The following is a 23,421-nucleotide window of genomic DNA, read 5'->3' as shown; positions in this document are numbered from 1 at the left end:
GTATCTTTAGTGTTCTCTATATTAGCATGTAATGTGTTTCACCTTTTTTTTCTTATATTTTGGAAAAAAGCGTAAATTGAAGTGCTGGTTACACATTACAGTGCAATATGACACATTTTAGAGTGCCTTACCTGTAACAAGAAATTATATTGTGACTAAAAATACAGAAAAAAATATTTGACCAAGTCCCAGTTTCATGGAAAGGTTTTTAATATTTTGTACTATAAAAAAGAGAATTTGCACTTAGGATATTAAAAATCACACTTTAAATGGGAAATATGCATTATATTCCTTTTTGTTGTAATGGTATGCAATAAACATTGCTCCAGTCACTTTGTTGCTAATTAGTTGGATAAAAAAGTTAATTTGAAGGTGCTAGCTGTTTACAATCACTTACATCTTAATTAAAAGTTGAGTGGTTAAATGATCCTTATGCAAAGTATGGTACATTTTTTAATTTAAAAGAAATTGCAGATGACATTATAAAGCAAACTTAGCTAATTAAGTGGAGTGTGCTGAGTAATACTTCCAGATAACGTTTTGTTGTGTGTTTTTATGGTCACGTTGTTTTAAGTAAGCATATGTAAACAATAAGATAAAAAGTTTTCAAAGTATAAATAATACTTTTATAATCCTGTAAGGTATAGTATGTTATATTTTCAGTTTGTATGTTTTTAGGAAGAAAAAAAAGATGAGAATGTATCACCACAAAGGCTGGTCATTGTGTCTTCGTTTTGCATTTGCTATAATTGGTATTTTACTTGGATTCTCTGGGAGTTTATGTTTTGCAGTTATATACCAGAATTACCATTGTTCAGCATGGGCATTTGTGTCTGGTGTATTGGCGTTGACAACACTGGTTTTACATTTATCTGTGTGGAAAGACATAACATATTCAATGGATCCAATGACATTTAGACGTCTGATGTATACAGGAATGATTTTCTCTGTATTGGGAACAGGGGCATTCATTGGGTATCTGTGTAAAGGAATTCTCACACATGAGTCAGGTAGGATTTTTCCCCAGTAAAATATTATTTAAATTTTGTGGTTTGTCTTTGTATACATAATTAGAAAAAGGAAACCTGCATACGGAACAATGCCCTTTTAATAGGGATTTTTAAAATTAATTTGAACTTAAAGATTTGGTTCTTTTTTTAATTAAGTGTGCAAAGTTAAAGGTGAAGTTCGGTCAAAAATTATATTTTCATAATCAATAGTCATAAAAGAAAAAAAAAGAATACCATAATTCTTTTTAAATAAAACCCTTATTTTTTATAAATAATTTGTGTTAACCACGTGTAAAAACACCTCTGTATACTGACCCCTTTACGTTTTTACGAAGGCTGGGTCGAGTTTGAATTATGACGTTTTATAGTTCAAAAAGCGAAGTTCGGTGTTAGGGATTAGGTGTAATCACATGAAGAAGCATTTTGTTTACACATATTTATTATTTCAATATGCCAAACTGTGCTGCCATCGGCTGTACAAATCGAAGTAGCAATAATAAAAAGACAGAAAAGGGTAAGGGAAGCGAGGAAAATAAGAACCTAAATAACGAAAAGCTTACGACAAAAGACGAAGATAACAATGAAAGAAAAATCCGGGTAGTATTTTATCAGATTCCTTGTGCGAAAAAAGATAAAGAGCTTTGGAATAAATGGCTACACGATATAAAAAGAAGTGGTAACTTGCCGAAAGACTCTGGGTTTTATATTTGTTCTCAACATTTTGAACCAGAGTGCTTCGAATGAGATTTACAAGTAAGTCTTTTTGTTACCTATGTTTCACCAAACAGCCAAACATTTGTCTTTCTCATATTTAGAAAAATTCAACACAGTTTCATTTATTACAGCCATTTCAAAAACAAAACCATGTCAAAAAAAATCATTATATTTTCTTCATTTTCTTTACCCCAGTGCTGAATATTTTTTTCACATCGAAAAATCCTTCAAGAACAAAAAAAAGAAAGGACAAATGCTGTAATACCGATTTTTCTTTCTCGCCCGATGGATGTCTGTCATAGAAGAATTTTCAGAATACAGCGAAGAAGCAATTAGTAATAAAGAGAAAAATCAAGACGAATCGTTCAATTTGAAAAATCTGCCAGATAGTTAGAATGATAACGAATCCGATGCGGATATCCCCAACCTAAACGGCACGCGTTTTATTGTTTTTGGTCTTGCCTTCTACCTCTGCTACGATTTTGTTTCACCTGTTTTAAACCAGCTGAAGTGAATAAAATTGCAGTTAAAGGGACTCAACTAATCGTACATTTGTTGTGCAGTGATCATCATGCTCACCAATGGTCATCCCAACCACTGGTGAGTAAGCGACCGTGGGGAAATTTATTGCTTTCCTCAGCCATTTTAATTTCCGGTAACACATACCAATGCGTTAAAGGCGCGTAATCACCCTGTAGGCAACTTTTTTTGAGGTGCCTATTTTATTGTAAAAATTGAAAGATATACATGAGAAAACATTACCCAGAAAATTTTATTGAAAACTGACAACCAGAACATGTTCAAATGTTTCATGGAAATAACAAACTCACCCCAATTTCTCTTCGCCTACAGAACCGCCATTGCATTTCATTGCACGAATCATGCGATAATAAACGCACAGCAAAATTGATCACATGGTTACTGGATTCCTGCCATTACAGAAAAAATAATGAAGGAGGGAGATTATCTGTAGCTGTGTTCCCATCGTAATGCTTTTACAAATGTATCAACAAAGTTCCGAACATGATAAATCAATCAAAGTTTCTGTGTTATTCTTTATTATTTAAACGTTTTAACTTACTGAAATCAGACTTCTTTGCAACACTGACCACTTCTTGTTGTTGGTTCTGAAGACAGCTTCGCCTCGCTAGCTGTCTTACTTTTTGATTATTTTCCTTTGTTCAAACAGTTAGTCGTTTCCTTATGGAGAAAGTATCAAATCTACATAATTAGGATACCTAAATTTTTAGAATTTCCCCTTTCATGCTCTAAATTTAATTATCTCCATAGTGCTTCAACTATCTTCAACTATCACAATGAGCATTCTCCCCCACTTTTCGATGCCATGTTTTACAAAGAAAAACAAGCCAAAAAAGAACAGCGTGAACGGAGCCAACCATAATGACGATTTTATCGAACTCCATCTCAGTGCTAATTTAAAGATAAGGTCGTTTGTTTACCTACGGTTTCACACGAACATTTTGCGACGGCCCGCTTATTAGACGAGAATAAGAGATCAACAAGACCGTTAAATATGGGGCTGGAAAAAACCCCAATAAATTCAAGATATTGAAGTACCATTATTTCCATTTCTAGTAGGTTTTATATCCTCAAATTTTCAGGAAAGTCATAACTCCGTCTGAACTTTGAAATAAATATAAAAAATGGATATGTTAATTTTTTTTCGATAAGGGTGATTACGCGCCTTTAAAGAAATAATGCAGATTGCAAAAATACATTTTTTGTCTAAAATCACCTTTTACGAAATACAAAAACGTACATATTCCAAGTGATTCACAAAATATATTCCACTCATCGGGAATTGCGATTTCAGTCTTACCTAGAAAGCAATGAGGCACTAGACTTAGCAGACGATTGGAGATGTGATTCACCAGGTTACAGTGCAAGGATTGATTGTTGTTCTTTATCGTTTTTTAGAAAATCAACTGTCAATTGAAGGCATTGCAACTGACAGGCACGTTCAAATCCGCAAGTACATGGGAGAAGAACGAAAGGATATTAAACATCATTTTGACGACTTATGGCATATGGGGAAAACATTAAAAGAAAGTTGGTCAAATGTGCCAAGAAAACAAATGCTAAAGATTTGTTTCCTTGGGTAAAAGCTGTTGTAAACCATTTCTGCTGGTGTTGCGCCTCTTGTAACTGTAACGTGGTAGAGTTACGAGAGAAATGGCTGAGTTTGTTGTGTCATGTAAAGAACAAACACAAATAGGAAAGCAACAAAATATATTACAAATGTGAACACTCTAAACTCTCTAAATTAGAACAGCGACAACGCCTGCCTACAAAGCCCTTAAATCTGTAGTTCGGGCTAAGTCTTTGTTGCATGATTTAAAGTACTTCGTGGAGTTCAAACACACAGAAAATTTGGAAGTTTACCACTCACTCTACAACAAATATTTCCCAAAGAGGTTACACTTACAGAAATGATTGCTAGGTCACAACTCGCCGTTCTTGACTTTAATCCTGGAGCTGGCTCCTCCCACGCACAAACATCGTCTGGAGAGCATTGCTATAAGCAACAATACTCAAGGATTACAGACTCCTGGGTTGTCAAGAAAGTTTACACGGAAAAGGAATGGTTGTACGTAGAGGATATTGTAAGTGAAGTTAAGTATTTGGTTACAACTAAAGAAGGGTATGCAGCTCCCAAAGTCGACGATGTTCCAAATTATATAGCGCCAAGAGAGAAACCAGATAAAAAAAAGCCATTGAAAATATGAAAACAAGGTTTACATTGTAATAATTTTTTTTTATCATTAGCATTCAATCCCCTCTTTAGCTCTAAGGTTAAAGTAGGTTCTTTTATTCAGAATCGGAATCCGTGTTTTCATACAGTTGTTTGTCGTCGGATTTGCTCTCCGTGAATGGAATATAAATACCATTTTCAGATGGATATTTATTACGAATTGCCCATAAAGCACACAACGGTATAACTTTTCAAGCGCCTTTTCCCAATCTGTTATGTATCCACCACGTGTACTGTTTATAACCGGCAAAACGTAGTGAACTAAAAAGAAATTGTGATATAACACAAGTTTGTTTCCAAGTCCTTTCTTTCCCCTAAAAAAAGATGCAATAAAAACGTACCAATTATCTGTGTGCATTGCATCGCCCCTTAAGTTATATAGGGCAGGCAGTGCAGTGGTTAGTACTGGTTTACACAGACAAATCATCCCAAAAGTTTCGCCTTCAGTTATACATTGTTTTCCTAAAAGGAAAATCTTAAGAAATGACCCCCGTCTCAAGTTTTGATTTTTGAGCGCACATTCTCATTCAATTTGTAAAGCTGAATAAAATAAAACAACCACCGTTTTTTGTGAGATTATTTTGGCAGTAGCGAATGATAACGAATAAAATATATGCGAAGGAGAGTTAAATGTTTTTCAGAAAAAACTCATGTTAGGCAAAATATTTTGAAAGAAGTTTTGCGTCAGTTGTCGTGTTCGTAGGCATATTTTTTTTATCAACGCGATGACCAATATTTAAAATGAATATGTAGAGTTTTGTTATGGTTTTAAACACGAAAAAGAAAATTATGCTTGGCTAAATTTTTTGTTTATTTTATCTTCAAAATGATTGTCAGGAACTTCATTTGTATCCCTGCAACACAAGCTTTCACTGTACGACTCCATCGCTCTACAGTGACCAACGCATTGGCACCAGTTTAATTGCAGATCCTTGAAACTTCATCTCCTTCCTCATCACTCTCGGAACTACATGTTCCTAATTTATTCAGTTCTTCCAAAGAAAGTTCTGGTTCAAAATTAAAAGGTCTGAGAGTGGATAAATCGGGTATGTCATCAATTTCATCTTCGTTAGAACTTGAATCGCTTCGAATTTGATTCATTGCTTACAAAACTAACACTGTATTTTCAAAGAAGTAATTTGTTACAGATTTGAAAAGAAATATAGCTAGAAAAAAGTAGATTCTTCTAGCAAACTGTGTAGCCTGTGTTGTGACTCTTTCAAGCGATGCAATGTTTTGAACTATGAAACGTCATACTTGAGTTAGAACCCAACTTATTTTTTTCTGACGCGCTTTTTAAAAAACGGAGCGTTTTCAAGAAGTTTGTGTCAACATTAGAGACATTTCCAAAACTCCAAGTTTAATGAAGTAAAGTTTTTTTTGTTTTTACAAGTACATGGAATTATAAAGTAAAATAAAATTTTTTTTTTGGCCGAACTTCCCCTTTAACAATTCTTCTTATTTACAAATGTTTTGTGTGCTCGTTTACACCAAATCATCTCTTTATCCTATTGGTACATCATGAAGTGTTCCAATGCCCTAAATTCCAGGGCTTAGGTACAAAATTACGTACACGTTGGTAAATGTTCACCTTCTGTGCAGCTATACTTTGCTCAACGTGCACGAAAAACCGTGTACATAAAAAATGGATGTGGCCATTTTAAGGCCATTTACAAAAAAGAATGGCATCTTACCAAGTTTAATGGTGAAAGCAGATTTCTAAAGATCATGTGTTTTCTTTTATATTTATTAAAATAAATAAAAGTTGACACAGCTGATATTAAGGCCCAATGGGGTACAGGAATAGCGAACATGTCACAAGGTCTTGCTGTGCACAGAAATATGAGGTACATGCTTGTGTACCTAAGCGACATACGAGATACACAAAAAGACATGTGACAAGATTTTGTCAAAGTTTGAGGCATCTATATCTTGTTGTTGCAATAGTGTAGAGTTAACAGCAGGGATTGAAGCCACCACCCTTCATACTGTAAGTGGTGAACTCTCCACATCACTGCAGTACCACTGCGTCTCTTATGTTATGCTTCATTTTAGGTGTACAAATACATGGATGGTTTATTGTGACTGTTTGGGGTTGGATGACATGGAAGTGGGGATTCCTTTTGTTTTGGTATTCGAAAAATTATTATAATGCATTGATTGAAGTAATATCAGATATTCTTGCTATCAATCAAGATGATTAGCTAAATTTAATGTATAATGTAATAAACTAAAATAATTACCGATTGCTTATTTGTACAGTTTATTAAGAGTCTTTTTTTCTTTCTTAAATTAACTTAAGTCATTCTTTAGCACAGCTTGATAATTTGAACATTTACTGTCTCAAACAAACTCAAGGCAACTGGCATTGTTAACATGTTTTTCTTGCCTAACTGAAACATTGGGAAATTTAAATAAAATATTCTGTTCAATGTTAAAAATACAGGGCACAGTTAGCTTCACAGAAATTTTTAACACAAGGTTTAATAGCTGTGTGCGTTTGAAAAATCGCAAGACTTATTTCGAAGTCATTGTAGTTGTGAATTTGTAGAATTTCATACTTGTTTATTTTTGTATATTGGAAGTAATTATTATTTACTTGTTAGATTTAACATTTAAAAAACAATACCTTACATTTTACAACTGAATACAATACAATCCTAGTGATGAGAATATTTTCCTGTATCAGCCGTTTGTGCTTGCTTTTGGTAGCCAGAATTGCCATTCCATAACCAATCAAATTATTCACCAAAGAATGTTAAATATGCAATGTCAGAGTCACCTGTGCTTTTTATTGAGAAAAAGGCAACAGAGCTCTGAGTTTCTTTGGTATTTATGTTCCTGTATGTAAATTGTTGTTTTAGTTGCAAAATCTCGTTCACTTACATTTCTTTTTTACATTTCTTTTTTTGTATATATATTTGTATCCTAAAAACAAGCAGTAAAATTGCTCAATCTTTTTTCTATATATTTTTAAAAGAAAAATGACAATTTAATGTAAATAAATAACTGTAGTCTTGTTTTGAATTTTTAACCTTTTTCAAATCTCTTTTCATAACTTTCCTAAATTTATTTTTGTTTTTTACATTTCTATGCTTTGAGAAAAGTGATTGCATATTTAAGCATAAAAAAATCTATATTATAATGCCCGTATACGTCTTTCCGTCCGTCTGTCTGTCTGTCATGCAAAATGATAGCTTAGCTGCGACGGGCGAACCCGTGGATTTTTCCACGGGCTAACAACTAGTAAATATATAGTTCAATATATCAGCTTGTTTCATTTCTGTGATGGTGTATCATTTGAAAAAGTATTGACTAAAAATATAATTTTTTTTATATTATATATTATGTATTTTATTTTTTACTCTTTTTTGGGTATTAATTCTCTTTTCAACTTCAAATAATACATATACAAGTCTTGTGTAATGTTAGAAACTCATCTAGGTAGAATAACATGTCAAGCAATGACTCTAAAAGCGTACAATAAAATGTTGTCGTACAATGAATAGTTGTTGTGGTTTCTCATTTCTTATTACCAATGCATATTAACACCCTCTTAACCATCCATGCAGAACAAGAAAGCAAGCCTGTGTTTTTTTAAGTTTTTGGAGTAATGAGGTAACATATATCTGTAGAGGACAGTTTGTTTTACCCATCTTCCTGAGTTGTTTACTGCAGTAATTTATTTTTCTATGTTGTGTTTTAGTTTAGTGAAGAAGTTATTATATTTTCTTTTTCAATGTCTTAAAAAAACGGTATTCAGAGAGGAGCCTATGTATACTGTGAGAAACTGGTTTTTTTGAAGTTCTTCTTTTTTGAAAATTTTTGAGTTCCCGCAGCATTTTGTCATTTTGCTTATGTTTCGACAAGCCACTAATTGGAACAATACTGATCTTTTCTGGATGGCCTAAACTATTAAATGTCCTGATTACTACTTTCACAGGGTGACCAGACCAGTTTAAAAATTAAACAAAATCTTGAACTTAATTTTGTAGTTTAAGATTTAGAATTTAAATGATTCTTTTTCATTTTTCATTTTCAGCCTGTCATGAGTCTTCCATGATTTCAAATGTATATATTTTCTTTTCTGAAGAGGTAGTGTACCTAAAGCATGTTTCAATGAACTTTTAATGTAAAACAGACGCACTATGCAAAAACAATCAGTGGGAGTCTGTAAGTAACCCTTATCATGATTATTTTTGTTTTCTTAAAAAAGGAGAGATTATTATTGATTTTCGCCGGCGAAGGCGGAATCTTTAATATCGCCTGGGAAGATATAGAGAGAGATAGATAGATAGAGAGAGCCCAGAGCCTGGACGCCTAAAACTTATCCAGGCTAAAGCTTAAATCCTCGTTTTGACAGATTTTTTTCTGAGAACAAGGCTAAATTGAGTTTTAAGCCAATAAGAATCTTAACAGTTCAAAAAATTGTTTTATTATCCAATGAACATTACTTTATTTTAAAGTTTATAATCGAAAGTTAAAGCTCGTGCAGTGTAGCATAATGAAGATCGCCTTATAATGCGCCATCTTTGATGTTATTAACGTCATTTCGCTCCGTACAATTTTGCAAGCACGTAGACTAAAGCTAATTATTCATGAATTTTAATTTAGAGGAATTGTTGAGGCTGAATATTTTTGGTGAAAGATTTATAGCTATAGAATCGTGACAATGTGTCATAAAAGAAAAAAATAAGAATATGTAGTCTGAAAATAAACTTTCCTAACTGATTATGTAAAAAAAAAAAATGTTGTCACCTTTAAAGATATTTTCCTAGCTGTTTTTCAGAGAAAAAGAGAAAATAGATAAATTTTCAGCCTTGCCGTTGTTCTTATTTTGTTTTTATTGTTCATCAATTTTCAGGATTATTATTTTTCTTTTAAAATTGTTCTTATAGAGAAATGTGATGTTTAAATGAAGTTTATGTAAGTTGTGCTAGCTATGATTTCCAGTTACAATAATAATCAAAAATTGAATTTTAGAATATACAATGATTTTGTTCCCCCAGTCCTCTTCAAAGTTCAGTTCCTTTTTCAGATTATTGCTAATGGCGGAAATCTTTAAGCCACAGGGCTTCTTGTTGTATTTTGTTACAGTCTCACAATTTTGCTTGATCAACTCTTTACTTCTTTATACTTTGTTGTAAGAGACATAAAAGATTTTACTAGATAGCATTGCACCTTATGCAGTATGAAAACTTTCTACATGTTTTTAATGACCATGGCTACGAATGTTTTAGATACCTAAATATGAAATTGAGAATTAAATATAATTCTACTCGCACCACCATTGATGTGCCTGATGAAGGTACACTACAAGATCTTTTGCAACAATGCCAAGCAATATGTCAAGTAAGGTACGTATGAGGTTGGGATTTGTGTGGTTTTTACTCGTAATGGGTTTTAGTTTGAACTAGGGTTTTAAGTGAGTTAGTGTGATCCAAAACTAATAAAACTACAAGGATTCACGTAGCACATTATGGACAAAGGCTTCATACCCTACAACATCACCTATTATGTGCACATAAATTATTTTTGATACTTTTGTGACTATGGCATCGTTAGCGAAAAAGAACATAATTACTGAGGAATAAAAATACAACGGTTAGAAACTCTGGAACTAGTTACATTGCAGAAATGCTGGTTACAAAAAATTAATTGACTTTTCAATAACATCTGCTTATAGTGAGTGGTTTCTCTCACTGAACGGTAAAGACGAAATGACCTCATCTGCTGGAGAAACGTTATCAAGTATGGGTTTAGTATCAGGTGATCTTCTACACATTGTTGATAATAAAATGGACGACAGCTTACAGTTAGTAGCTCAACTATTGCAGATGGGCTTTCAAAAGGTAATCTTGTTTTTCTTTTATCAGGGTTAATTTTCAAGCATATGTGCCTCTTTGAGTAAACAACCTTTTAAAAAACCCTTAAAATTTAAGCTGCTTTAGAGGTTTGTGATATTTTTTTAGAACTCTGCAGAGAAAGCAGTGTTAACGTTTGGTGCTACTAACTTTAATGATGCCATAGAACTTCTGAACATGCTTGGGGAATCGAGTTTAGGTGGTAATCAAGACCAGTCATCGAGTCAATCACATGATGACAAACAAGGCACTAACGAACAAAAGAAAGAAGACATCGTACGCAACTTTGAAACAGCAGAAAATATGAATGCTGAAAAGTTAAAATCAGAAAGTCAACTCACTACTAATAAATCACGCAGTAAAATACCTCCGTTGTTTTTACAAGACGGTATTACATACTCTTTTCGTGAGCTGGTTAATAGAGTCGAGTGTGAAACAGAGGCAGATTATTTATGTTTAGCAGCACATGCGCTAATTTTGGAAACTGGGTTTCAAAACAAGGTTGGTGTTTTCTTCTGTCCTTTTAACTTCTTATCTTCGTGTGACACCCTCCCCCCCCCAGTTACTAATGCTTGTTATATTCTTTTTGTTACATTAAATCATTCCTTTAAACTGATTTTTACTATTCTTTTATAATTACCTGTTCAAAACAACATGCTTTGTCAATTCCAAAGCTTTTTTTCGCAGGTTACACGCACAAACAAGACATATTCTGCTGATGCTGAAAACCGTCGCTCAACCATCGCATTGCCATCAAATTGGAAAAACTCTGAAATGGGCTTATATCGACTAAACTACACGCATAATACGTCACGAGACATGGATTGTTGTGTGACTGCTTCTGTAACTGGCAAGTCAGTCCTTATTACAGGTATGCAGTTTATTTGTGGATGATAACGAGATTATTTTTAGCGAAATGTTATCCTGTTAAATTTTCACGGTTTTGAGAAGACTGATTCTATGTAAATGTAAATTTAAAGAAACTTGCTGAAATTTGCGAATAGTTGAAGTTTTCATAAAATTTGTGTAACTGGCCTAGCTAAATGTTGCCCCTATATTTAAGCGATAATTAAGCCGATATATTTTTAATTGAAAGGAAGAAACCTTTTAGTTGAATGTCAAACATTTAGTCTCGTGTATGTAAATAAACTGAAATAAAATTCTGTATGTTACTACCCTTTTAAATTGTAGTGTTAACATTTATCCGCCCTGTTTTTAAGGAAGCTTTTTGAGGAATGGCATATGATAGCACATGCAATCGCCCACACACACACAACGATTTAGGACATAAGCGCACCAGAAAGCACGCAAAATACTTACATGTGCCAACTTTGTAACCACCTATTGTTGATAGAAATATTGTGATGATATTATAATATCTTGACCATCCAATGGTGTCTTGTATTGTGATTTTTTGGTCTTGTGATTGATATTCTATTCAGGTACATTGGATGAAGAAGACGTTGGTGTCTTTCAAGTCAAACTTAAGATTGCAGAATATATAAACAGTGTAGAGATTTCAGCAGGTATTGAATGATTTTTACATTATTATTGTGATATAATTCAAGATTTTGAACAAAATTCAGGGGGTGACGTTTTAAATTAACCAATCATCGGGAAGTTTCCGGACCTATATGGCAACAACTAGGCTGGTAGCCAAATTTGGGAAAGTTAGTAGGAGATGTTGTCTCTTGTACGGCTACATACAATCAACCTATGAAAAAAAAATGCTGCTTCTATCCTTAGCAATGTCACCACTGCAAAAAATGAAAATAATTCTTAGGATACGCCGGGATAATACGCATAAGTGATATCAGGAACATTCATGTTCAATTTAGTGAGAAAAGAAACATTCTAGTACACCCGGCATCCTGCTTTTGGTGGAACTTGTGTTTGCAAAGATATGGCATGTTATTTTATAATAAATTTGACACTTGAACGGGCGTGTCCGTTCAAGGCTCCTATGGGCGATTCTGCGTTGTCATTAGTTGCTAAAATGTGCATGCAAGGAATGACAGCTTTTTCACTTCAGACAGTACAGTTTGCGCAAATACAGACAACGCCTTATAGTATATATAGATTAAATTTTGGAAAAGTGGTACAAGATTCCGTGTTTATGTATTCGTCACATACTACAGTGTTTTCTCTTTGTTTGTTGTCCTTCCTACTCTGCTTATGGTCTTTTCATTCTAATCAAGCTGTTGAGTTTTCACCCAAGTCTTCATTTCTTAACGTGTCATGTGTTTGAACCTTCTAGTCAAATTTTTGTTTTTCTTTTCGCCTATACATACGGTATCACAGTTTTTAAATAATATTTTTTAGATTGAATCTTCTCTTTATCTTTTTTTCATGCAGCGCAATTACTGTTTGTATTCATTTTTTAAGTCCAATTTTTTGTATCCTTTCTTTTTTGTAACAGATGGCGTTTTTTGCGCGTTCCAATGAAGAGATTATTCTTTCTTTACATCACAGGATGGTCATAAGGTTTTGTTTTTAAAGTTAAAGGAATTTTAAGGATTTTAAAGGACTTTTCCCCATCATTTTAGAGAACGTTTGGTAGGATTTTAAAAATTTTAAGAAAAAAATAGAGATTTAAGTGTATGCAAAAGTAGCTGTAATTTGTTGTAAGTCCTACAACTAAGATATTTGTCTAAAATTCTATAACTTAAAGAAAATATAGGAATTTAAAGAACAAGTGTGTCAAGGAAAGCGATGTTGGTATTTTTTTTAAGTTTAACAGTAAACTTGATATGCGGTTGTGGACTGTTGATGTGTTGATGGAGGCTTTGCCGTTTCATTTGTTTTCCTATCATTCAAGGTTTCTTCCAACCGTTCCAAATTTTGCTGTGTTCTCCAAAAAGTAAATCTTCAATGACACATAGCAGAATGTTAGTTGCATTCAAGTTGTCAATAAATCAAGACAAAGTTATGTTGGTGATTCTTAGTGAACGTTTTAAATTTATGTTGCGTTTTGCATTTTGTAGGACATCCAGAGAAAATATACACCAATCTGAATAAACTGTCGCGAAAAGTAAAAGACTCGATTACTACGAAGATTTTAAACGAGATAAGAACAAGTGAGTAGTTATGTTAGCAGGTACAGTGTGTTGCAAAAACAAAATTAATTTCTCAAAAAATAATGACCTAGTACGAAGCCTGAACCTTTAAAAATGTTAGACCATGTACACTTCTTGGACTTTTACAATTCCTAGATTCTAGATTCTCCTGTATTTGTTTATTTTTCAAATCAACACATTGCAGTAATCCTATTACCCATACTTGGCAGATAATTTAAAAACTATTAAAAAAGCCTGGGAATTCGTTTTTCTTACGCAAAAGAACGTCTTCAGAAGATAGGTAACATGTCATTAAAGCCAATTCACTTCTCTCTGATGTCCACAACATCGCCTCCCTTCCACGCTGAACCACGACATGACAGAATTGCAAAGAGACAAATCAAGATCATATTCGCAATCGAGTAACATATTAAAGAATTCATATTGTCTGGAAAGTCAGCGAGAATTAGAACCTTGAGCAAGTACTATAGGAGCAAAAAATTTGGCAGATGAAAAGTTTTGCGAGGTCAAAAAATTGCGAAACGACAAACTTTCGCAAATTGTAATTTTGGGACAAAATTCGCAGGGAAAAACTTTCGCTAAAATCAAAAATCACTTCATTTGCAAGGGAAAATCTTTCAAAAATGACAACAATTCTCTTTTTTTTTTTCTTTTGTCTTATTTTTAGTAATCAAAAGTCTGCATACTGTTTTACGGAATCGGGATATCTGGGAATGTTCATAGCATCAAAGAAGAGTAAAAACGCAAAATGTTATTGTAGTTGTCGATTATAGAAAAAATAAACTAACTTTGAAATTCTTTTTTTTCTTTTTTTTGTGGTGAAAAAATTTTCGCAACCTAAAAAATATCTATGACTTCGTGTAAAACAACTTTCGCGATTTATATTTTCCAAAGAAATTAACTTCGCGAAAATGAACCAAAAAACTCGAAAAACGCAAAAGTTTTTGCCCGCGAAAGCTTCTGTCCTTAAGAGAAGTCAGGAAAAGTCAGGAAAATGATTCATTCCAGGGATGAAGAAGACATTTCGTTCACAATCTTTTTCAGCCTAGTGGTGAGGGAAAATGATCTCATTTTCGTGCTACTTGGCGAGGTCATGGAATTTTTATTTGGTTAACTGCAACGAACCCTGTATTAATTAATTTTCATGCAGTGTCATCAACCACCACATCTAGAAGATTGATTTTAAATGTCGATAGTGTTTTCATAAGAAAAAGCTCTCGTAAAACGATTTGAATGTTCAAATTATTCGAATTGTACTTTAAAAAAAACAAAGAAATGGTTAACAAAATTCTAAACGATTTCGTTGCATTGCATTTTATTTTGATTGCAATCTCCACGCGCGCTGAAAAAAATCAAACAATTATACCACGGGTGAGAGCTGCTACCAATATTCGATATCGAATATGTAAACTCATTTTGTTCGGTGTTTTATACAAGTACAGTAGACGTCCGTTAATTCGAATGCCGCATAATTAGAACTTTCCGTTATTTCGAACAAATTACCAAGTCCCTTGAGTTTGGTTTAATAAAGTCTTATATTTTGAGCTGCTTAATTCGAACATTTCGCTAATTCGAACATTTTTTTAGTCCCAAAGATCCCGAAATTTTGTGTATGGATAAATAAAATCTTAAGGGAAAATAAAAAAAACGTTTTCATTTTTATTTATTTTTATTGCATCAATGGTGGCAAAATTTCTTTCAATTTATCGATTAAATGAAGTTTTCAAGGAATTTGGAGGCCTTGCCCATCAGCAAGCAAACCACGTTAAAAGGTTTTTATAAAAAGTTGTAGTAAAGTTATAATAAAGTTATATTAGCATAACACCTTTAAACGTTTATTAAAGTTCTTGTTTTTTCTGAACTTCCGATAATCCGAACATTCGTTAATTCAAACAAATAATTTAGTCCCTTGCGTGTTTGAATTAACGGACGTCTACTGTAATTAGTTTTTATTACGATGTTTTATTCTCTCACACGTTAACAATTTTGGCTGCATTTCCGTTATGCTTCCTTAAATTGCAATACTGAAGCGAATGGGGTATTTGTATTGCCCAAACGACTTATATTGACAAAGAGAAAAGCCAGATTTCTTAGTAAAACCACATAATTTACTTTTAAAAAATTGTGTAGGCCCTTATAAGGATGCAAATTACGTACCAAATTTGCACTTTAAAATCTGAAAGAAAGTCGATTCTCAGTGTACTAAATTCTAATGTTTTGACCTTACGCTTACAAAACAGATCAATAAGATATCCCTTTTGTTTAGAACTTGGTGTGAATGGTAATATATTGAGTTTTACTACTCTTCCTCAGGAAGTTCAGGTAATTTGTTTCTAGTTTCCAAGCATTTTTCCAGGCTATCCAGACTAGAAGCTCGTCAGAGAACACCGAAATACTTTGTATTGTCAGTTTATTTCAATTGGTTGTGGGTCTCACACACTAAACTCTTTCCCGCTTATACGAATGAAAGGTGATCCGCGGTAACACATGATATATGCATTAAATTTAGTGCGAGAGCACGATGAATAAAAAACTGTCCAGGTCTTTGCACTACAATACATTTTAAATCTTAACAACTCCTTACATCTATCATTCTCTTAGCTCCGCTTGCTGTGTTTTCTGGATGTAGTCAGTATTTGTCGCATGTCACAGGTGGCACGTGAGCTGCGTGTATTGTGTGGCGATGAGTCGATATGGAGACGAGTACTACAAAGAGAGTTTAGTATGTACTTGATCTTAAAAAAAAAATTCCTAGTGTGTCTGCGTTTAAAAAATTGTCTGACCCTGAGGGAATCCAAATAGTTATTTGATTTTATTTGTCTCCTTTTTTTCTATAGACACTTCTAATCCCGTCGGTACTTCCTATAAGCAGGTAAGGATGGATTGAGTATTTAATGTTAAAGGCGAACACAGTAAAAGTTTCATTCGCATGGTTTGCAATGCAAGTGTAAAGATGACCACCGAGAAAGAAATTCAAGATATGGCTTAGTATGAACCACACTTAATCGCACGGCCACCACCTAATTCTCCCTTAGGTGAAAATCCTCTGCAACAGACCCTTCTATGTTTGATTTGTCCTGAACAGTGTCTCACAGTGTGGTATCTTTATAATGGACACATCTAGAAAACGAACATCTCTATAAAACATTTTGTTTCGCAAGTGTCCACTTTATTGAGGTTTCACTGTGTTTGCTTCTGCAGATATTTGCTGTTTTTAGTTTACTCATAACATCACAATTTTTTACAGACAGTCAAACATATGTACGTAATGAGGCGTGAAGAGCTGTTACGAGAAGAACAACGCTTGAGAGCTCCACGCACACCACTGCGACCAGAATTTGATGTGGGACCAGACTTGATTTACCCAAACCCTTCACCAAGGATACCTGGAATGATCGGTAAGTTTTCTTTGTAACGATTGGTTGCTAGGAGCCTAACCTGTTGCTCCGGTAAAATGCAAACCTTTAGCGCGAACCCTTTTTACGTTGGCTGTAATTAAAACCGCTCTATTTTGATTGAACGGTAATAGTTATTTTTTGATAGGGTTAACGAGTTCCTTTATTTGTTAGTTTGTTTGTTTATTTCTGAATTTTTATTACTCGAATGTTCCGAATATGTGTTCTAATTGCATAGATTAGATACCACATCGGCATTGGCTACCTAATTTCCTCTACATGGCATGGGCTGACTTAAACCTGGAGTAATAGCACGTGATACACATGTCCGAGCTGTTGATTTAATCACCGACCTCGTGATTTCAAAGAAAACTATGTAACCACTACAGGGCCGAATACAGTTATAAACCAAGCAGGCTAAAGCCTACATTAAAAACTACCAAGAAGCATAAAAAGTAGCGCGAATGATGTAGCCTGTGATTTTTTTTGCCTTTGCATTTGCCATTTTTCCCTGATTTTTTTTTAAAATATTGAGACGCATGAACCTGTCACGTGGATACCTCCACCCTCAAAAAATCGTAATTTTCACAAAATATAACTTGTCCTGGAACTCGCAAGTACAACTGTTTTTTAATAACTGATACGCGCTGTGAAATCTTTGAAGACGGAAAACTCGAAACAAACACAATCTATTTTTCAATCGCAAGTAGGCTTGAAAATTCACTGAACAATTCTGTTCAGGTATGGTGATTGCATTGCAATAGCTAAACGGAACAACGACGTTTAAATTATCTGGTAAGTTTTGAAATATACACTAACCCTATGTCTTGCTGTCTATTAGTTCATAAACAAAAAGCTGGTAGTAAGACCAATACTGATTGATGTCAAAACTGTGATCAGAGTTAACAGCCTGCACAGATCTGTAAAAATGTTAATTGCTTAAGAGAATTACTAGTTGAGGTTTCACAATTTTATATACGTTGGCTACAATCTTTGCCAAAAGTAGTCAAAACAAATGCAAAAACTGACCATTATTGGCATAAAAGGCGATAAATACAGAATTACGTTTCTTTTTTTATCTCCTCCCCCTTCACACAATATTGGAAAGTCATAGTAGCAAACTTTTGTGTTCAAAAACTTGAGCGCGATATTGTCCGGGGGGTGCAGGGTGAAAGTGTGTAAGTAATTAGAACTAGCTGTTTCCCGTGGAAGAATCCACTGTATTCTCATTTAATTTATGTAGCAGATATATGTCCATCAAAAAACAAACAATACAGCAGAGCGCATCTTACATCTGTATTATTATATAAATTACCAAAAAACATTAAAGGTGTCCAACAACTGCAGTATATATGTGACATTTAAAATCTAAATCTACTAAAATTACTGCTCTGACCATCTGACAAATGCGAAAATTATTCGGAAAGAAGTTTTCAAAAGCATTTCAACATACATCTCACCCATAAAATTTAAATCACTCAAAACGTCACATACAAAAAAGCTAATCAATGTCAAACACAAATCTCTCTCATTGTATATGGTAAAATCAGTTAGTTTATTGCAAACCCTGTCAAAGGTTGACACAAAATGTGAAAAATAAACAATAAATTGTGCCTAAGTAGAAATTTTTATCTCAGGTGTTCAAAAGGGATTGCAAGGATAAATTATAATGCAATAAAACGTTTTTTGATATATTGCATATGGTCCTTCCTCACCAAACTTTAGACAAAATGTCAACAAAAAACGGTGTTTAAACCTAAAATTAATAAAGTCTTTTTAGCAACTTGCATGCTGTTTTACCATCAATAAAGTAAACAAAATTTCAAATCTCACATAGTATTCTGTCACAAATTTTCATAAAATATTTTTATAAGTCATAATGAGTCATGTTAAACAACAGCAATCAATCTATATATAAGTTCATTTTATGTCAATTTTTGCACCAATTTTGCAAAACAAAATACAAATTCTAAATAATACTAAAATCTCTTATTTTGGTCCTTCGCATACCAACGGTCTCCCAGAAAAATTTAATCAAAATGTAAAAAATGAGAGGTAACGACAAAATCAAAGTTTGCAAAATTTAATTATTTCGGTACATATATCTACTGCATATGCCCTCTAAAACAATATTTTAATCCAAAATGCCAAAGAAAAACAGTTTGCAACAAAAATCAGTTATTTGATGATACTGCATACACTCTTTCCCCACAAAAGCTTCACAAACTGTAAAAAAGAAGAATGGTTGTAGGGAGTGCTTCTGATTAAACAAACATCAGTTTTTTTGACATATTGCATCTAGTCCTTACCCATTAAATCTTACACAAAATTTCAAAAACTATATACGACTTAGAACACATCAAATTTAAATCGAGAAGGATCAGTCATTTCGATATATTGCACAGAGTCCTCCTCGGTAAGAATTTAAAAAAAATATAGAAAAACACAGCTTGCAAGGTGTAAAATCGAATACTTCTTCTGTGCATATATGGTCCTTCCTCGCAAAATTAACATAAAATGTCAAAAAGGTTCAGATTAACATCTATTAACACAACAAAAATCAGTTCTATCAGTATATGTCATGCCATTGTCTTCCATAAAATGTTCCCCTTAAAATTTCACAGACACAGCCTGTAAATTAAAAACAACTAAGATCAGGTATTTTGGTCTATTTCATACCATTCTGTCCCAAATAATTTATATATATATAATGTAAAAATTGAGTGGTAAAACAGAAATTTGCAAAATTCCATTTTTTATATGCATGTATATTATATACCTTCTACAACAATAAGTTAATTCAAAATGTCAAAAAGAAGAAAAAAATAGCTTACAATGAGTATAAAATTGAAATCAACAAAGTAGCTCTTTTAGTGTATTAAATATAAGCCATACGCACAAAAAGTTTACACTCAATGTGAAAAAATGGTTGTGTTTAGTAATTCTAAATTACGAAAAGTCAGTTCTTTTAGCATGCTGATTATGTCTTTGCCCACAAACTTTTACATGAAAATGTCAAAACCACAATTTGAAACAAATTAAATTTACATTTTAAAAATAAGTAATTTCTAAACTTTATTTCAGAATATTTGGAGGAAAAGAACTTCACAAACCAAAAAAAGAACCAGGAAAATGTTTAAAATTTTCAGGGTTAATGTGGGAATTTATATATATAATGTGGGAATTTATATATATAATGTGGGAATATATATATATATATAATGTCAGAGTTGAATTTCTTAGTTTAATATAAAAACATGAAAGGCTTGCAAGGTGTAAAGTCAAATTTACAAAAGTTAGCTCTTTCGGTATATTGCATGATCCTTGTGCCACAAAAGTTAACACAAAATTTCAAAAGAAAAGCAAAACAGTTTGAATATATTATATATACCATGTATACACATGGAAAATCACCCCAGCCTTCCCTGTACATTTTTTACCCTAAATGTAAAAAAACATGTAAATCCTTCCCCCGCCCTCCCCCGCCAAAAAAATAAATAAAATAATCAAAAACCCATGTAAATACGGCAACAAAATCAAAAAATGTGAAAAAGCTACGTAAATTTTCCCATAATGTCAAAAACCTCTATCAAATAAGAATTTAAAAAACAGGTTTTTTCGGTGTTGGCATGTAGTAACTCTCTCGAAAAAGGTTTAAAGTTTTCTTAAAAAACACGAAATGTCATAAACAAAAAAATATATAAATATATAGATATATATCATATATATATTTCCGTGATTTCCGTGTCGTGGACTCACAGTTTTACTCACGCAAGGGAATTAATATATAAGATTTTAAAAAGTGTCTCGACACTTAAAGATTGTAGTTACTTAGGTTACTATAAGCAAGTGGTGTGGCACGTAACTTTTGTCAGTTGTTGTGGGCGAAGTTTTACTTCGAGTTTTTGTTACCACACTTTAAGTTTATAACACAATTGTCATTGTCATGCTGTTACTAACGAAATATTGAACAACAAATGAATGGCTTAGCTGTTATGACTCAAGCTAAAAAAATTTATAGCTAGCTACAGATTATAAATTCAATCCAGCAACTAGTTTGAATTTGAAAAGTATGCCCAGTTGTTATCGAAACAGCCGCCATCAGCATGTCAAGGAGTAATTACTTCAATCATCAATCTTACATAACAAGATTTGTGTCATGAATCTTCCAGCATTTTTCTACATCGATTACAAAGAGATCCAGTGAACCTTATTTTTACCAACATAAATTTAGTTTTTATTATTCTAACGCTACGCTCTAAAAGCATACTATCCATTTTTCTGTCCTGGATAAAGAAGTTGACAACAGACCAAGTACACATACTATATCTAACTTATTCCATCATCAGAATGGCTTTTTAATTTTCTGAACATGTATTTTTATTAAAACTGATATGATCTCAAGAACGGTTTATTATCGTCTTTAAAAATATTTTACCACACCAGTCTAAAAACATATGGCAATTATTTCCATTTAACTGAAGATAGTTTTAACTTTAAACAAAAGGTAAATTTTTTGTGCCCATGGCACCGAAGTAGCCAATGTAACTAATTAATTAAAATTATTTTGTAAATAAAATATATATATTTTGAAAATATAGATATATAGAATTAGGTTAAAGTTTTTATTTTTTTAGGAATACTATGTGTAAAATCTGGATTATTTATTTATTTAGTTGTATGTAATTTGAAAATACACTATAATAATTAAGTTTGAATTTTGAAATATATATATTCATTGATTCCCCCCGTGATAATTGGTTAAGATCTTTAATTTAAAATAATTCAGGTTGTTAAAAACTGTGAGTTGCCCATTTTAATTTTTAATGGTAAAAAACTTCAATTCACAAGGCTTCTTGTTCTGTGTCTTGAATCTTACCTTTTAAAACAGAGGTTGATATACATTTTAAGCCATTCATGATATACAGTGAGTCTGAAAACGTTGACTGCCAAGGTCCTGCTGGGGTGCTCCACAACACAATTGATACTCTTGCTTTTTAAGAACGACTCTACGGGCATTGTACATGTAATTTAAATTTATTAAGCCTATACTTTTTTGTATTCAACCCTATACTAGCTTGCCCACTTGACCGCGCTTTCATGTTGGTTTGGTGAACTTATCTGTTGTCTTAAACTTATAATTTATTTCGATATATTTCAGGAGGCCGTTATGATCTCTACCCTTCCGGCGGATTCCATCCAGGTGGGTTTCCCAATCAACCAGGATTAGACCCATCGTCTCCCTTTCATCCAGATATTTTACGCGATAGACAGCCTAATCCGAGCAACGCTAGGAGGCCACCAGGTGCTCGCTACGATCTGGTAGGACCCATGTCGCCAGATGATGACGATTTTCACCCTGGTCGTAGGCAACATCCAGACACTTTAAGAAGACCAAGGTTTGGTGACGACTTAGGTGCTGGTGGTGGCTTTGGAGGATTTATGTAACTAAATAGATGGGAGAAGGACGAAATTATTCTTTCACTTTTTTATTTCTATGAAGTTTTACCGCTTTTTAACTTTTGTTTGAAACAAGTATTGTAAAACGGTATAAGAGAGAGGGAGAGAGAGTCAGTAAGTTTTATCAAACAGAATCCGCATTCTTTCATATTTCAGCAAAATTCTTGTCCTTTTAAATTACTTAAAAATCTTTTGTGCTCTTGACATTTTTGCAAGTTCGACCAAGTAGCTACATTTTGCAGAAATAGCATTTAACTTTTGTATATAATATTTGTTGCTCTTCGAAATTTTTGTAATTTAAAAAATAAAACTTATGATAGATACGAAATACGATCAATCCCCTACATTCACTCGAGTTTGATCACGCGAGGAACCTTATATATAATAATAATATTCGTATTCTCTAAATTTCGAAACCCTCGTGCGAATAGTATCGTGGCTAATTCTGGGCAACTGCAGGATACCTCGTGCGTAATGCATCTACGAAATTTTGACAGCCCAATTGGTGCTTTGTTAATTCGGAAATTTTGTCAGAAAAAAAGAACAGACAGCACTAAAAATTTTACCTCATGTTTTGTAGAACAAGTAATTGCCGATGCATAATCCAACACGCACGCTATGTTAAGGATACTGTAATGTTTCTGTAAATTTATGGCTGAGTTTATACCTGGAAAGGAATTTAAATTTCATATATTATCTTTCGTTACCTGATGGCTATTTTTAACTGGTTTTATACGGGAAATTCGCATCGGTGATTGGCTATACAGCCTACACAAAGGGCTTTATACAGCGTGGTATAACTTTTACTCCCATAGCAACCATAATGGTCACTATAAATAAAAAGAACAGAGTATTATTAAAACATAACCAGCTACATATAAACAAACTCAAAAATTAAGTTGCTGTAAATCCAAAATTTCGAAACACTTCCCGGAAAACAGCTATTTTAACTCTTAACAACGACGTCTATCCAAATCTTTAAAATCATATCTTACGGCTTCCAGAAAACAAAAATAACATACATGTCGGACCTAATCAGTTCGAACAACCGTGGTAAAAAAAATTCTTTACAACATACCACAAACACTACATTTATTTTATCATCCTGCGTTTATAAACATTCATCAG

The 23,421-nt window shown here is 33.1% G+C and overlaps 2 protein-coding genes and 1 long non-coding RNA gene across 6 annotated transcripts; all 3 read left to right on the top strand.

Moving 5' to 3' along the window:
* The first annotated feature begins 80 nt into the window (after positions 1–80).
* LOC130625032 (heme transporter hrg1-A-like) lies at positions 81–8,003 on the top strand. The gene is made up of 2 exons (XM_057440119.1): positions 81–1,010; positions 6,553–8,003. The coding sequence occupies exons 1-2, from the start codon at positions 692–694 to the stop codon at positions 6,699–6,701; spliced, it is 468 nt and encodes a 155-aa protein (XP_057296102.1). The 5' UTR covers positions 81–691; the 3' UTR covers positions 6,702–8,003.
* LOC130625034 (uncharacterized) lies at positions 1,017–5,299 on the top strand. The gene is made up of 2 exons (XR_008981690.1): positions 1,017–2,324; positions 3,663–5,299. It is a non-coding gene; the product is annotated as an uncharacterized LOC130625034 (long non-coding RNA).
* A 151-nt stretch (positions 8,004–8,154) lies between the features above and the next one.
* LOC130625027 (uncharacterized) lies at positions 8,155–22,684 on the top strand. 4 transcript variants are annotated; one of them, XM_057440112.1, is made up of 12 exons: positions 8,155–9,423; positions 9,738–9,854; positions 10,184–10,349; positions 10,470–10,862; positions 11,049–11,232; positions 11,804–11,887; positions 13,346–13,438; positions 15,705–15,760; positions 16,040–16,160; positions 16,276–16,310; positions 16,686–16,836; positions 21,995–22,684. In XM_057440112.1, the coding sequence occupies exons 1-12, from the start codon at positions 9,413–9,415 to the stop codon at positions 22,279–22,281; spliced, it is 1,698 nt and encodes a 565-aa protein (XP_057296095.1). In that variant the 5' UTR covers positions 8,155–9,412; the 3' UTR covers positions 22,282–22,684. The 4 variants fall into 4 exon arrangements, with proteins under 4 accessions (XP_057296095.1, XP_057296094.1, XP_057296096.1 ...); XM_057440111.1 differs by having other exon boundaries at positions 8,155–9,854; XM_057440113.1 differs by having other exon boundaries at positions 8,155–9,854; positions 17,575–22,049.
* Positions 22,685–23,421: the final 737 nt, after the last annotated feature.

Source organism: Hydractinia symbiolongicarpus, chromosome 14 (assembly GCF_029227915.1).
Source record: "Hydractinia symbiolongicarpus strain clone_291-10 chromosome 14, HSymV2.1, whole genome shotgun sequence".
Lineage (NCBI taxonomy): Eukaryota > Metazoa > Cnidaria > Hydrozoa > Anthoathecata > Hydractiniidae > Hydractinia > Hydractinia symbiolongicarpus.
The sequence above is the reverse complement of the archived record's forward strand: the minus strand, read 5'-3'. Positions and strand labels throughout refer to the sequence as shown.